This window comes from Rhineura floridana, chromosome 18 (assembly GCF_030035675.1).
Source record: "Rhineura floridana isolate rRhiFlo1 chromosome 18, rRhiFlo1.hap2, whole genome shotgun sequence".
Taxonomy (NCBI): domain Eukaryota; kingdom Metazoa; phylum Chordata; class Lepidosauria; order Squamata; family Rhineuridae; genus Rhineura; species Rhineura floridana.
Window position 1 is genome coordinate 501,268 of NC_084497.1, and position 16,889 is coordinate 518,156.

The 16,889-nt window shown below is 46.6% G+C and overlaps 1 protein-coding gene across 4 annotated transcripts in view; it reads left to right on the plus strand.

The window, feature by feature from the left end:
- The window catches only part of SEMA6B (semaphorin 6B), a 209,976-nt gene that overhangs the window by 165,666 nt on the left and 27,421 nt on the right, over window positions 1-16,889 (plus strand). For all 4 annotated transcript variants that reach the window (XM_061601183.1, XM_061601179.1, XM_061601181.1 and 1 more), the window contains exons 2-5: window positions 5,739-5,874; window positions 6,160-6,286; window positions 14,542-14,602; window positions 16,586-16,648. In XM_061601183.1, coding sequence (XP_061457167.1) covers window positions 5,760-5,874; window positions 6,160-6,286; window positions 14,542-14,602; window positions 16,586-16,648 — 366 coding nt within the window. In that variant the 5' untranslated portion in view covers window positions 5,739-5,759. The remainder of the gene's footprint in view (window positions 1-5,738; window positions 5,875-6,159; window positions 6,287-14,541; window positions 14,603-16,585; window positions 16,649-16,889) is intronic.

Sequence of the window (16,889 nt, forward strand, 5' to 3'; positions counted from 1 at the left end):
CATACTCCTCACGGACCCTGCTTCACACTCCCCTTGAGTGTTTTTGCCTGGCTGGGATGTGCGTCCTTGAACTCTGATCAAGACTCTTGATTGCCTAGATGAGGAGAGGGGTGTGTGTCTTTTTCCATCCAAATCCCAAGCCTGCTGCAGCTCAGAAGGTGAGGCATCCAAGATACAAGAGGAGCTGGCCCACAGATGATAGCTTTTAAAGGACTTGGTGGGATTTGACAGGTCCCCTTGGGTGTCACGTTCTGGGGGATGCTGTCAGGGGCTAGAGTCCCACTCATCCAAGACATAAGGCCCCAGGTTCAGTCCCTGGCATCTACAGCTCTTCTTGTATCCATGTCCTACTTGGGGCTTCCCATAAGCATCTGGTTGGCCACTGTGAGAAGCAGATATTGGACTAGATGGGCCATTGGCCTGATCCGGCAGGGCTGTTCCTATGTTCTCGTGGTCTTATGTTGTGTTCTGGTGCAGTGGAGGAGCTCATGTGGGAAACCAGGTTACTTGTTTCAGTACCATGGATAGCTCCTGGTGCACTTTCCCAGGCCGCCATTCCCTGAACGTCCTGGGACAGGGGACTTATCACTCAGTCTTATCTGATCTTATCACTCAAAATGGTCTTTAGGGAAGGAGGCTGCCTATCAGAGAGTTGGAGTCTTCGGGCTTTAAACACTAATGCAAGCAGCTTGAATTGGGCCCAGATTGAGATGGGAGGAAGCAAGGAAGTTTGTAAGAGGCCGGAGTCTCTCACTTCTACCCTTTTGTCCTCTCTGCAGACATTTGTGACTCACCACCATTGTGGGTTGTGCAAGCTTTTTTTGTTTTTAATCTAGTTGTTTTTGCTAAGAGTTCTCACCGCCTCCTCCCTTGAAAGGGAAGATGCTCCAGCGGTTTTCTTAAAGCCAGATGTTTTGAACGCCCTTGTGACCCAACCAGGAGGTGACGTATGTTGGATGCATTGTGATATTGTCCTAAACAAGGGGAGGGTTGTCACCCCCTAGAGCAGCCCTTGTTTAGTCCAAGGGCCACATTCCTTTTTGTATAACCTTCTGGGGGCCGGATAGCAGTGGTGAACAGGGCCAGATGCGTTCGCACTGGAATTCTTTGTAAGATTTTTTAAAAGGCGTTTTGTTATAAAGATCTTTTTAAAAAAGTTGTTTTGTTTTCAAGATGTTTCTCAAGAATCTCCACCGTGAACCTATTAAGGCCATTTCAGGACATAATGGATTACATTCTCCACCTGGTTTCCATTTCAGATGCAAATCTGTTGGGAAACCAGTATCAAGACATGCTTTTCTTGTAAACAGGACCTCAAAGAAATTTACCAAAAAAGAGCCCACGGCGGCAAACAAGTGATAACGCAAGGAAAACATCTTTAAAACAAAACATCTTAAAAGCATCTTAGTAGTAGTAATAGTAGAAGTAAAACACAGATTCCAACACAGATGCAGACGGGAATAATATTAAAATTGTTAATAAAAGACAGAGTGAAAAACATGTACTTTTAAACATTCAAAATATAATTAAAATCATGGGGGGAGATTAAACCATGTGGCAACTTCTATAAGTCTGTGCAGAGACTTTCCTGAACAAAAAGCATATGGCAAAGGTTGTTTGCAAATAGGCAGGGAGTTCCACTCCTGTTTCTGTCGCTATCCTCTGACATCCCTGCTTTTTCCACACACCTTCTCTCACGACAACCATGTGATTGGGCAGCAGGGACTGGTCAAAAGCCACCTGCTATGTTTCAAGCCTGAGTGGGAATTTGAACTCAGGTCTCCTCAGTTCTAGTCTGACAATCTAACCACTGCTCCACGCTCTACGCTCTCCTGCCTGAACTTGAGCGACTTGGACTCGACAGTGGTGTTTTCGCTTTTTATTAAAGTCACAGATAGTTGCAATGCAGAGCACCTCATGAAACTAACTACTGTTTCTAGGAACTTAGTTTCTACCTAGCACTAGCGAAGCACGTCTTTGTGACTGCAGACGTTGACTCAGCTACAGAGTTCCCCCCCCCCCGAGTCTGCTTAAGTAGGTTGGAAGCAGGCACGCAAATGGAGGTTCCTCCTTTGCTGAGTCTGTTGAATTTCCTGCTTTGAGCATCTCCAAGAGTGGGGCAAAAGTGGAGCTTTGGCCAGTCCACCCCAAGGCTGTGGAGTCCAAGACAGGGGTCAGGGCATCTTCTACGTCCATCCCGCTGCCAGCCCCCTCCTCAAGTGATTCGTCGCAGTCCACGTCCTCATCTTCTGTCTCGCCCCCGCCTGCCCACTCTCGACCGGTGGGGGTCACGACACACGCTGGTGCTTGGAGACTAGGACTGCATTCACACCATATTTTTAAAGTGTCATTATTCCGCTGTTGATAGTCATGGCTTCCCCCAAAGAATCCTGGGAAGTGTAGTTTGTGAAGGGTGCGGAGAGTTGTTAGGAGACCCCAGTTCCGCTCACAGAGCGACAGTTCCCAGTTTACCTTTTCTAAAAAAATGCAGCATGAGATCAGTGTGTGTGAGTGTGTGTCCAGATACTGACGTGTGTCGGATAAGATTTGTTGAAAACCTGGGGGAAATACCCTCCCAAAATTAACAGAAGTGGCTTGGACTTAAAACATTGTTAAGAGCTCTTCATATATATTTGGCCTTAGTGGGTTATTGCATTCTCTCTCTTCTCTCGTTCCTCATCTCTCACACTTAGCACGTAAATGCTCTCACCATTATCACCTGCCAGCTAAAGGTGAAAATTAGGGTTGAAAAACACCTCTTCTCAGAAGGGGGAAGGGCGATTGCACTTTTGTGTATGCGCAAGATTGCGCTTTTGTGTCAGAACGAGCTCGTTGGAGAACCAGCTTAGTCATGAAGCGCACAGCACACATGGGACCAGAAGGAATTCGCACTAGAATGCTGAAGAATTTTCATGAGGATTTTCTTTTTTTGGTAAAAAAACAAATTGCTGTAGAAATGTGGAGGACTGAATTTAAGATTGGAAAAATGAGGAACAGAGAGAACAAAAAGTGGGCATAGAATCATAGAGTTGGAAGGGTCCTGTGAGGCCATCAAGTCCAACCCCCTGCTCATTGCAGGAATCCAACTTAAAGCATCCCCGACAGGTGGCTGTCCAGCTGCCTCTTGAAGGCCTCCAGGGTTGGAGAGCCCACCACCTCCCTAGGTTAGCGGTTCCATTTTCATATTGCTCTAACAGTTAGGAAGTTTTTCCTGATGTTCAGCTGACATCTGGCTTCCTGCAACTTGAGCCCATTATTCCGTCTCCTGGACTCTGGGATGATCAAGAAGAGATCCTGGCCCTCCTCTGTGTGACAACCTTTCAAGGACTTGAAGAGGGCTATTATATCTACCCTCTTCTCAAGGCTCGACATGCCCAGTTCTTTCAGTCTCTCCTTGTAGGGCTTTGTTTCCAGTCCCCTGATCGTCCTTGTTGCTCTCCTCTGAACCTGTTCCAGTTTGTCTGCATCCTTCTTAAAGTGTGGTGTCCAGAACTGGACTCAGTACTCAAGATGAGGCCTAACTAGTGCTGAATAGAGGGGAACAAATACTTCACACGATTTGGTAACTATACTTCTGTTAATGCAGCCTAAAATAGCGTAAAATAACAGATCTTTCCATCCCTGTTGAGGAATGAGGAATAGTTCTTCTGAAACAGGAGAACAACACAATGGTCCTGGGTTGCGTGGTAAGGTAGACCCGAAGTGAAGGGCCCAAACTGAGGTCTCTTTCTGAAAGAAATAAAAGGCCTAGCTTGAACCATGGACCTTCAGCATGCAAAGCAAGAGTTGTGGAGAAATATTTGTTAAGCCTTTGGGGTTTGGAAAGGACGGCCATCATTGCATTCCTGTGACACCCAAAAAGAGCGTGTGCAACATTTTGGAACTGTCCAAGGTTTTCCAACTTTGCTGAGTTTCTCCATGCAGCATTTTGAATGTGTCAGGCAAGGTTTGAAATCCTGTCAAATATGCAGGAGATGATGGTGTGCCCGCCAGTAATGAAACACTGTTAGGAGTGATGTTTGCAAAACAGCCGCTGTACACAAGACGCCACGCATCTCACAGCAATGAATTCCTGGAGTGGCGTATGCCGTTGTGTGATGAAATATTTCCCTTTTGTTTGTCCTCTGTCTGCTCAGTTCATTAGATGCCTTTTTGTCCCTCTCTTCTGACAGTGGGAGATTGACAGCAGGTCCCTCCCTCTTACACTGTTCATGATCTTCTAAACTGCTATTGTCTCTCACTATAGCAGGGGCAGGGAACCTTTTCTCTGTTGATGGCCACGTTCCCTTGGGGATAATGTGCTGGGGGCCACGTTTCCTCAGGGATAATCTGCTGAGGGCTACGTTCCCTCAGGGATAATCTGCTGAGGGCCACATGCATATTTTAGTGAAAACAGCATGCCCAAGTGCATCATATTTGCTTTGCAAAAATGTGTAGATTATATTAAGCAAAATGTGAATACCAAAATGTGTATATTAGGAGAAATCGACATGAAAATGGTGATGCATTTTCATGAGGACTTTTTTTTACAAATCAAACTAATGTGGAGAATTGAATTTAAATTTGGAAAAATGAGAAATGAGGAGAAAATGAAATCGACAAATTCAGTCCCTACCCACCCACACCCACATGTTATTATCCTCACCCTCTTCAACCTCTGCTTCTTAAACCTTTGTGGGGAGAAGCTGGCTTCCACTAAATCTGGGGAGCATCCATTCTTTGGGGATGGAACATGACACGGGGGGGAGTCTGTCATTTTGGATTCGCAGGCTAATGAGAGATCCGGGTCGGGGAAATCAAAAGCACTTTTTGTGCCCTGCCACAGACAGCTGACCAACCTGTTTTCTCACAACAACTGCTGTGTCCATCTGTGTGTAGGAAGCTGATGTGGAAATTTTCTCTTCAGGCGCCCTCTTTTTAACGGGAAACCTGAACTACCCCCCTTTCCTACCTCCCTTCCATCGTGTCTGTGCATAGTTCTGCAGAACAGGTGTTGCCGTGCCCTGTTTTGAAAACAAACCGTTTCTTTGATGCTTTCTCTTCCTTTCTTGTGGGCCAGGGAAGGGTATCAAAGCAGGATTGCATTCATATGCCCCCCTCCCTCCATCTCCGGAGCTTGGGAAGTTCATTTTCAAAAGGAACTGGTTCTCATTCAAATTCAACAAGTCCCCAAAGGAGCTGGTTCCAGTTCATGTTTGCCCCTTTTACAAAAGCAATTGATCTGTTGATTCAAGTTCACAGGTCTGGCACCAGAGGAAGGCCAGGTAGGGTCCTAGCCGAGGGCCCCTGCAACCCAGAGGGGCTCCTGAAGGACTCCTCCTTAGGATGAGAGGGCAGCGCTCCCATTCAGCAACCACGGCAGTGTTGGCTGCTGCGGATCATGGAGAGGGAGCTCCCAGGCACCTGCCCAATACATTGTTATGGGAAGGGGAATTATGGGGACAGAGCCCACCAGAAATTAGGCAAGGTGGCCACTGTGGAGGACCCTTGAAATCCAATGAACTTTGTTAAACCAAACAAATTCATTGCAAGTATTGGTTTGGGAACATTAAAAGCAAAATCAAGAGGCGCACACTGGTGTATTGGTTCTGGGTCACAGGAGGTAGGTCTCAGCCAGATCCCTTCACATCAGCCCTTATAAAGGAGAATGGCTGTGTTGTGACTATCATGAAGGGACCCTGCACTTCTGAATCTGCCATTATGCTACTACTGCTAAATGTCATCTTGAACCTTTGCAGGTGTGACGGCGGGCCCTCCAGATGGAGACCACGGGCCCCACCTGTCTGCTATTCATCCTCTTGGTGCTCCTGGAGGGGACGACCCATGCACTCTTCCCTGAAGAGCCCGGCCCCATCAACGTGGCCCTTGATGACTGTAAGTGGGGCCTGGAAGGGGTTAGTTTGGGTTCCCCAAGTCTCTTTGTATGGGCACAACCATGCAAAAAGTAGAGGGGGAGGGCGTCAGCTCAGAGGCAGAGCATCTTCTTTGCATGCGGAAGGTCCCAGCTTCAATCCTCAGCACCTCAATTTTGCCAGGGCACCTTGGACAGCTCCTTGAAAGTTCAGACTAAAACCCGATGTGGATTCCACTGTCCTGCTGACATGGATCCACCAGCCCCTCGTATCAACACTGTTGGCGTATTTTCACATTTTCCTGCAGATGTGAAGCAGTATGCTGTCTTCCTGGGCAACGGGGTGGGCCGGTTTTCCAGCCAAGACAGTGGTGCCGAGCGCCTCAGAATTCAACGGATGTTGACATTGAACAGGACTTTGTTCATAGGGGACAGGTAAGACCACACAGTCCAACTGGGCTGCCATCTTTATCTGTCCTTGACATACTGTGAGCCATTCCAAAGTTCAGTGAGTTATTCAGAAATGGGGTGCTCAGTTTCTTGAAGAGGATGACCGGGTGTGAGTGACTTCTTGTCTTCTAAAAATTATAAGGTGTGGTGAACATATGAACTGTGGTGGACCAGGCCGAGGGCACACCTTCCCCAGCATTCGGGTGCAGATGTGGTGGACCTTTGGACCTCCAGCTGCAGCTCCCATTGCCCGTGGCCATGCTTGCTAGGGCTGATGGGAGTTGTACGTTCCTGTTTACCCAGGCATTTGATGACTGAAGAGGACTGTTCCTTGGAACCCAGAGATCACTGGATGAATGCATGTTTTTAACTGTGATTGTGGTTTAGAATACTTTTAACTGTTTTTAGAATGCTCTTCTTCTCCTTCTTCTTCAATTGTTTTGTTGATGTGTTTGCTGCCCAGGGCTCCTGCAGGAGAAAGGGTGGGATATAAATTCAGCTAAATACTACTACTACTACTAACAATAATTCAGCAACATCTGGAGGGCCATAGGTTGCCCATCCCTGTTCTGGAAGACTGACCAGTCTGGGAAACTAACAAAGAGAGTGCAATGGAGATATTGACTCCAGTTGTGTGCCCTAGTAATCCAAAGGATGCTGCCTCTGACTGTGGAGGTTCTGTACTGTTCTGTATTGCACTTGCGGCTGAGGTGGTGTAGATGGCACAGAACATTGATACACATTCCAGCTTCTCAGGGAGATGTCAGAATGTTTGCAGCCCAGTCTGTGTTTGGGAAGGGGAACTTATCAGTTTGGCTGGGGTAAGAGTCATTTTGCCAGACAGGCTTTAGAAGACCCTGTATCTTCAAGAGTTGCATAGGAGGGGAAGTCTGCCCGTTGAGGCATCTATCATCATTGGAAGAGTTGTGGGGAGGGGACAAATATCACACATTGATATGCACTAATCAGCCACTTTCATGAGTGCAGGCTCTGCAAAGATTACATAAATACTTCCCCCCCCCAAATGCTAATATATTGTTTCTTTTAAGCATTTTGACTGCTCTTCAGTCACCAAGGCTCTCAGAGCAGCCTATATGAGATAGATAAGAGCAGAATGAATAGTTAAAACAATAAAAATAGGCTATTTTAAAAGAGATGGTGATGATGATGGGGTTGTGGGGGTGGGAATTGCACACACGCGTTAATTAACCCCTATGGCCAGCTCCCAAGGACAGGAGATAGGAAATTGCAAGAGTGGCACATCTTTGAGTGATCAAGTGTGCAAGCTTTTGAGTTTCACCTAAGCGACAAGAAAGTTCTGTGGAATCTGGAAGCTTATCCACTCCTACGCCAAGTCAAATTAGGGTGATCAGTTAGATTTTATTCTGCCAGGGTTCTGGTGCATTTTAAGTTGAGTTAAATCAGGAAAAAGCATCCCCTCATCCCTTTCTGCAGACCCAGAAACAGTTTGGGGCTCTTCAGGAACCCTGCTGGGGAAAAGGCAACCCTAAATTCACAGTGTGCCACAGGGGGAGCCAGCGGTGATGACCTTCAGATGTTGTAGGACTCCATCGTCCATCATCCCTGAACATCATCCGTGTTTGGTGCTGAAGCTTCTGGGAGTTGTAGTTCAAGAATATCTGGAGGGCCTTGGGTGTAAGTGTTCCAAGCATTGCAGAATTCCTCATCGCAAAGGATTCTGTGTAATTCCAAAGCTTGCAAACAGATTGTGTCAAACAACTCAGAGACAATATGTGTTTCGCTCTGTCAGTTAATACTGAGCCTACTAATTTATGCTTTACCTTTAAGAGTAGCATTAAATCTTTGTTAAAGACTGGATGCGTGGGGAGGGATGGGAACGGATGAAACAACACAAAGGGGGGCATAATGTCACCTGAATTCTGAGCAAGCAGGCTGCGCAGCTCTGCTTGCGGCCTGCTGCGTCACCATAGCAACCTGCAATCCACAGGAAGAGCACAAAAGGAGAGCAAAATGGATTAGCAATGGTGGGGACAGGTTGAGGCACCTCGACTGATAGATTTCAAGGGTCCTCCACAGTGGCTGCCTTGCCTAATTTCTGGGGGGACTGTGTTCCCATAATTCTCCTCCCAGAAAGGAAGTTGGCCTTCCCGGAATGTGGTCTAGCTCCTTGTCACTAGGGTTATAAGGAAGCGGCACTTTCCGTCCTGTCCTGGGTTTGCCGCAATCGGCACCGTCTCTGTTCCTCTACAGTTCGGCTTCTGCTAAAACCCCGCCTTCTTCACCTTGCTCTCCGCTATGGGCTAAGTGAACGTAATTAATGAAGTTGATTTCAGTGTATTTGAATAGGAAACGCCAAGAACAAGGCAGAAAATAATGTAATTACTTACATGACATTTGCGGATTAAATAAAAAAAGATAGCGATGTCTTAACTTGTGTGATTTCTGTTCTTGACCTCGGATGTGAGTTGTGGCAATTTCCATTTCTGACAGAATTCTCCAACCTCCCTACTTGCCACCTTTCACAACAGGCCTCTTCTCCGTCCTCTGCTTTCTACCCCCGACTGAAGGCCCAGCAGAGGTTTCCCAGCCCCCCAAGCCCACTTCTGAATGGGCTGCCCTGTTTCATCTTTCTTTCAGCCCAAATAAGTTCCCCGGTTCCAGCTATGGCACATGTTTTAGCTCCCTTCAGTCTGTACCACGCAAGCAACATCCGGGCCCTGCATTTGAAGCGTTGTCATTCCCCCAACTCCTCTAGCATCCTGATCTCACAGTGGGAAGCCTGCAAGCAGGAAAGCAGGACCTGAGTGCATCAGCGGCGTTCTCCACTTGCGATTCCCAGCAACTGGTGCTCAGAGGCATCCCAGGCTCCCGCTGGGAGGAAGGGTGGGATATATATCAAATTGACCATGGTATCCTTCTGGAGAGGCTTGTGGAGTTGGGTGTTGGAGGTACTGCTTGGCAGTGGTTCCGCTCCTACTTGGTGGGTCGTCTCCAGAAGGTAGTGCTTGGGGAACATTGCTCGACGCCGTGGGTCCTCCAATATGGAGTCCCACAGGGGTCAGTTCTGTCCCCCATGCTTTTTAACATCTACATGAAGCCGCTTGGTGCGGTCATCAGGAGTTTTGGAGTGTGTTGTCACCAGTATGCTGACGACACGCAGCTCTACTTCTCCTTTTCATCTTCTTCAGGTGAGGCTGTCAATGTGCTGAACCGTTGCCTGGCTGTGATAATGGACTGGATGAGAGCTAATAAACTGAGACTCAATCCAGACAAGACTGAGATGCTGATGGTGGGTGGTTTCTCTGATCAGATGGTGGATACTCATCCTGTTTTCGATGGGGTTACACTCCCCCTGAAAGACCAGGTTCGTAGTCTGGGAATACTCTTAGATCCTTCTCTGTCACTCGAGGCTCAAGTAGCCTCGGTGGCACGGAATGCGTTCTACCAACTTCGGTTGGTGGCCCAGCTACGTCCGTATCTGGACAGAGAAGATCTCATCTCAGTTGTTCATGCTCTGGTAACCTCTCGATTGGACTACTGCAATGCGCTCTACGTAGGGCTGCCTTTGAAGACGGTTCGGAAGCTACAGCTGGTGCAAAATGCGGCGGCCAGACTAATAACGAGGACCAGGCAGTCTGAACACATAACACCTGTTCTGGCCCGCTTGCACTGGCTACCTATATGCTTCCGGGCCAGATTCAAAGTGTTGGTTTTAACCTATAAAGCCTTATACGGCGCGGGACCACAATACCTTTCGGAACGCCTCTCCCGCTATGAACCGGCTCGTACACTACGGTCTGCTACGAAGGCCCTCCTCCGGGTCCCGACTCATAGAGAAGCTCGGAGGATGGTAACAAGAACTAGGGCCTTCTCAGTGGTGGCCCCCGAACTGTGGAATAGTCTTCCCGAAGAAGTGCGCTTGGCGCCGACATTGCTATCCTTTCGGCGCCAAGTCAAAACCTTCCTATTTTATCAGGCATTTTAGCTTTTCTTAAACATGTTTTAATTGGTTTTAGATTGTGGATTTGCATTTATATTTTTTGTATTGTTCTGTGTGATTCTATTGCATTTATTATATTTGTTGTACACCGCCCAGAGAGCTATGCTAGGCGGTATAAAAATTCAATAAATAAAATAAATAAATAAATAAAATAAATAATAAAATAAATCCTGCCTCTGACGGTGGAGGTAGAACATAGCTATCAGTGATAGCTGGTGGCTCCATGTAGAGGGCTGGATTGTAATCTGAACGTTTCAGGAGCTGTCCGAGGTGCTAGAGATTTCTGCTTCCTCCAGAGATAGCACTTGGGACAGTCACCCAAGTGTCCATTGAGTGAGCCAGCCCTGGGATGTTCATAAAGTATGCTGATCTTAGCTGCTCTGGGCAACGGCTGTTATCTCCCTGGCAGAGTCCTAAATCCACTTCAGACATAGAATTCTCTGCAGAATATCCTCCTCTTTTCCTACCTCCCCCCTCCCCATCCCACCATGTGCCTCATACCTCATAAATCCCGTTCTGGGTATATAATTTTTATCTATTTATGTTTTTAATGGGACTTTTAAACTCTGGGCTGTGCGCCTGGAATGGTGCGGTAATGAAGCGTGGCCCTGCCATTTGTAAACAGAGCGCTTGGATCCGCTACGGAGACTGGGAACTCTGTAAGGCACAAGCTGAAGTGGCTTTGCTTCAGAATTGGTTTTTTTTGGGGGGGGGATTGGATATTTGTTTTAGCATCCAAATGTGTTCACCGTTTGAGGTGCCAGCACAGGGCATCTTGGACAAATGCTGGGACCCTGTTCAATTCATTTCGCATGGAAAGCCAAATCTCTCTAACGCACACGTTCCGAAACAGCACAAGAGCCAAAATACAGCCATCCTTTGAAGTGCGCACTGCCCCGAATTTTTGTTCGCCAACCAAGCAAGCTTGGGAAAAATACGCCTCTGAGTGGAAAGTTTGCATAAGAATGAATGTGTTGGTGAAAAGAACATGTGAAAAAGCACTCTGCTAAGAGGCATTGCTTGCCAAAATTGTGCATTAGTCAAAACAGCAGACTAGAAATTTGTGCTTAAATACTGAAGAACTTTCATGAAGATTTTTTAAAAAGAAATCTCCAGGTTTCTGCTGCAACCTGCAGAACCGAATTTCAGATTGCGAAAAAAAAATTGTTGTTGTTGCTGCTATGTGCCTCCAAGTCGATTACGACTCATGGTAACTCTATGAATCAGTGACCTATTTTTCCATCCCTAGTCCTCACTAGATTGTTTAGTGCTTTCCCCCCCTAAAAATAAATGTACGTCTGCAATCCCCAGGTTTTCCCCAAACCCTGCTGCGATGTCCCTGTTGTGGGTGCATGGTGCTGTTTGGACTAGATGAGGAAACACACACACTGCCTGAACTCAGAAATACGAGGAACGGCAATGCTGTCCAAACACCTCCTCGGTTCCATCTTAAGACTCTTTCAGACTGTAAATGTTGGCTTCCATCCAGCCCCGTTGCGTTTTTTTATCAGCCCGCCCTGGCCAACCTTAACCTACTACCCTGAACAAGAATCTTGTTAGATCCAAAAGCTTGGGCCCTGTTTTGTGACTGTTCCCAATCAAGGTGTTTGGAGGGTTTTTTGTGATTTCCCCCTCTTTGTATGGAAGTCTCTACGCTGCGGCTGCCGTATTTATGCATTAGTCCCGGCGGAGCAGCTTTTGTGCCGTTTAATTGTGATGGATAAAACTTTAAAGGAGGATGGGCGTGCGCAAGATGGATCTGGCCTCCTGCGGCATAAACTACCCACTTAGTGGCTTTGCTCCATGAATCACCACTGTTGCCAGTTCCACCGGTGCCCTTTAAATGGCCAAGCCTGGCGACTGAAGTGAGACGATTATGGCAGACGGAAGCTGCCATCGTTCAACCCGGTGGTCCAAACAAATCCTTTCTTGGGAATGGGTGAGCACTTCGCCTTTGACTTGTGGAATTTGCTCCCATGGGAGGCCGTGACAGCCACCAACTTAGATGGCTTTAAAAGAGGGCGAGACAAATTCATGGAGGAGAGTAAGGCTGTCAATAGCTGCTAGCCACAATGGCTATATTCTGCCTCTATGGTCAGAAACCACCCGTGGGGAGAGTTGCTCTTGCACTCAGGTCCTGCTTGTGGGCTTCCCATAATGGGCATCTGGTGGGCCACTGTGAGCCATCCAGCAGGCTCTTCTTATGTTGTTATGACCAATTTCTGATTGAGGAGTAGAGGATAAACTCTGTTTGTTTGTTTCTGAATATATATCCCGTCATTCATCCTAGAAGCCCTAGAAGGATTTGCGTTTTAATACAAACCTACCAAATTGACACATCCCAAGGCAATACATAGCTATCCTTTTGAACGGCGCCCTTTTTATTATTTGTGTCCAGCGTCGTTATGTGGAGAAGTCTGTTGAAAGCTATGGAGCCTCCATGTTCAGAAGCACCACGCCTCTGAGGATTAGATATTGGGGATAAAAATCGGAGTCGTTTTAGGCTACTGGGAGGCACCCAGCTGTCCCCTGCTGGAAACAGGATGTTGGAATGGACCGGCCTTGATTTTGATTCAGCAGGATTCTGTTTACGCTCTTACGATGTACAAGGAAAGGATGACTGGGATCCAAGGGTGGGCTTCGGATGGACTACTTAACGTGGCTCGTCACTGTTGTTTTTTTTAAAGAATGCTTAGATCAGGGGGTCTGGAAACGTTTTCAGCCTGTGGGCCAGATTCCCTCATGAGCCACCTTTCAGGGGCCGCACACCAGTGGTGGGTGTGGCCAGGAGCAAAAAAGTGGGCAGAGTGCAAGGCAGTGCTTGTGCAATAAACCTTCCAGCCATGCGCAATTTGGAGATTTGTACACACACATTAGGGATGGGATCTACTGGCTGGTGCTGGTTCAAATGTTGACCTAACATGCTGGTTATTGATTCGAGTTCTTTCTTTGACTGCAGGCTGCTGTTTCTAGTGATCTGTTTTTTCCCTTCAGGAAAAATATTGATATTAATATTGATCTTTTTAAAAGGAAAGATTGATACTTTTTAAAGGAAATGTCGATATAATGAAGGAAATATCGATAAAAATATCATGATTAATATCAATTGACAATGTTTTTTATTTTTTTTAAAAATCAATTTCCAAAAATAGTCTCAGGAAACCACTGCATGTGAAAATCCAATCCTCAGCTATAGCGAATAAGTAAATTAATGGAACATTCCGTGCCAATTCCAAATTGGGAAGAATTCCAACGCATCCACACATCTCTCTCCTTCCAGGCAAGGAAGGCACATTATTGCAGTTCAAGGACACATTTTAGCTAGTCAAAAATCCTCAAGGAGGAGGGGTGGCGTGTGGCCAGGAGAGAGCTAAGGGCAGGATACAGAGCATTGGAGGGGCGCATTTGGCCCTCAGATGGGCCACTTTTGCCTGATCCTGCAAGAGGCTTTGTGAGTGCAGACTCAGGATATTTTGACTTAAGTCCAGCTCAGAGGTCCTGGGCTTTTCCGTGAGAGCGGAGCTGTACAATACCTTTAAAGCACGTCCAATGCACCTTCAAAGCATGCAGCTTCCCCCGAAAGAAGAACGGTAGTTTGTTAAGGCTGCTGGAAATGTGTAGCTCTGTGTGGGGTTAACGACTGTTCCCAGGATTCCTTGGGGTAGCCATGTGCTTTAAATGCCCATTGGATGTGCTCTAAATGTATGGTGTGGGACCTGAGTCAAGAACCACATTGGGTGGATGCAGTAGCATCGGGGCAAATTCAGAACTGCAGGGTCCCTGCATGTTAGTCACAACCACGGCCCCTCCTGCCCTTTTTTTGCTCCTGGGTTGAGAATGAGGTCCTTGTTAATGCCTTATCTCAGACGTCCCTAGAGGCCAATAAGCATGAAAGGGGAGACTGTTACTCACCTCCTTTCACTCTGGCTCCAGTAAACAGGAAAGGGCACAGAAGCATGTTAGAAGACTCTTCTCAGTGGCGAGCCCACTCCCCTTTCACGCTGATTGGCTCACAGGATTCTGGAGACATAGGGGCCCTGCTCCCAAAAAAGTAAGGGGTCTAAGACCTCCCTGGATGACTACACCCCTGGGTGGATCCTAGGGATTCTGGTTTACATCAATATCTGGATGTCCTTGCCAGCTTGAATTGGGCCCGCTCCAGGCGTTTAAAAGAGGAGAGGGAAATTTGTGTCTGTCTCTCCCTCCCTGGTACCTCTTTGGATTTTCATTTATTTTATTCTCTTTCCTTATTGCCCAGGGATAACTTGTACCGTGTCAGCTTGGAGCCTGCCTCAGCCGGCGAAATGCGCTACCACCAGGTAAGCGATCAGCCCCCAAAGCGGGAAGGTCTTTGTAGACCCCCTCCTTTCGCCATGTATGTTACTGCTGTTGCCATCGCAAGCTGGCTCTCATTCAAATTTGCTAAATGCAATCTGCCCCAAGCACAGGGTGCTGGCGTGGTTGTGCTCTTTAAAAATGTGCAAGCTCACACAATCCAATCCTAAGCCATGTTTACTCAGAGGAAAGACTCATGGAGACTTTAAAATTGCATTTAAAGGCAAATCGACCCAATTTGCACATTCCAAACCAAAACAAGAACTGAAAATACAGCCGTCCATCACCGGAGTGGACTTTTTCGGAGATTTGTAGAGCAATCTTCACCAGGTCCACTTCGAAGTAAGTCCTATTGAATTCAGTGGGGCTTATTCCCAGTGGGGTTTGGATTGCAGCCTTGGTTGGTAAATTCTATACCAGGGTTGTCCAACGTTAAATATTAAATGTTAACATTTTTGCCACATGACCCCCCAAAAGGACCTGTGTTTTTGAGGGTACAAAAATGCACAATAATGTTTTGTATTATTTATTGGTAGAATTAGCGAGAAATCGGAAATATCATTTCATTAAGCAGTGCAGGGAAATCAAGCATACAATTAAAATGCATCTCAGCTCTGCCTCCAAATTTTTTTCCAATAGCTGTGATCTAGATTTCTATTTCACCATTTTTACCGCAGAAAATAGTTGATTCACAGCGTCACAGTGAACCAAAAACCAAACACAGTTTTGGAACAGAACAGCAAACTCATTGAGATTTAAAATGCGAGTCCCCATCATAACAACTGAGTCATCTTTCAAACATGGGGTGCTTTGAAGCAAAGTCATCTCTCTCTTGAAAAAGTGCCTCTCTAAAGAAAGACGACTCACAAACTCTTGAGATAGTTGAGAATTGTAGATGTCAAAGTGCATCTTGCAGCATACAGGGCCCAAGGATGAATCTGTGATTGGAAAGGCAAAGGGCAGTAGTGGAGTGGCAAATTCAGAAGTGCAGGGCCCCTTCGTGATATTAATGTCCACGCCTTCTCCCATGACAACAGATGTTCCTAGGAGCCAATCAGCATGAAAGAGGAGTGTGTTAGCTTCTGAGAAGAGTCTTCTCATTGGCTGACTCACTTCCTTTCACTCTGACTGGCTTCAATCAGCAGGAAAGGAAGCATGTTAGAAGACTCTTCTCAGTAGCCAACACACTCCCCTTTCATGCTGATTGGCCTGTAGGGCGCTGGAGCTATAGGGGCCTGGCTGAGACCTGGCTTCCCTACATGTAAGGGATTTAAGTCCTCCTGAGATTCTGGACAACTACGTCCCTGGCAGAGGGTGGGCACTTCTTTGAAGTTGTACAAAATAAAAGACTTTTATTAAAAATTGTATTGAAGAAATAGGTGGTAGAAGTAATGCACCGGTTTGCCACAGGCCAAATAGCCATTTTGCCACACATGGTGAGCGGTGGCTGTGTTGGATAATAGGCTTCTATACTGTTTGGGAGGATTTTGAGGGGCAAGAGAGACAGGCCCTCCTCCGAGTACCATCCCATCAAGAAGCTCGGAGGATGGTGACTAGAAATAGGGCCTTTTCGGTTGTGGCTCCCGAACTGTGGAATGGTCTTTTCGATGAGGTGCGCCTGGCGCCGACGCTGCTATCTTTTCGGCGCAAGGTGAAAACCTTTTTATACTCCCAGGCATTTTAAAGTGTATTTTTACAGTATTTTATTACTATGTTGTATTCTGGATGTTGTTTGGTTTTCGTATTGTTTGTGTGTTTTTGTTTCTTGAGTTATTGTATTTATTGTATTTATATATTGTGCTTGCTTTTACCTTTTATGTACACCACCCAGAAAGCCTTCGGGCTTAGGGCGGTATATAAATTAAATTAAATAAATTAAATTAAAAAAAAATAAATATGATCATCCACCCAGAGATCCTTGGATAACTTTCTCTTTGACTCTTTCTGGTTGTTTGGGCTTTGAACAGAAACTGACATGGAGGTCGAATCAGCACGACATCAACATCTGCCGGATGAAAGGGAAGCACGAGGTAAGTCTGTGGAAAGGCACTGATGGCAAACACAGGCGAGCAAACAGGGATGGGGGCAGGATTTCAGTTCAGAAATTCGAAAGGCAAACGTACCTAACTTGGACTCCCCAAAACAATACACGCACCAGCATACAGCCATCCGTTCGAATTCCCCGTCTTTGGATTTTACCATGCGGTTCTGCAGCCAGGCGATGTGTGCCAAAAGTGTACGAGAACACAAGTTAGCTGCCCTTGTACTGTG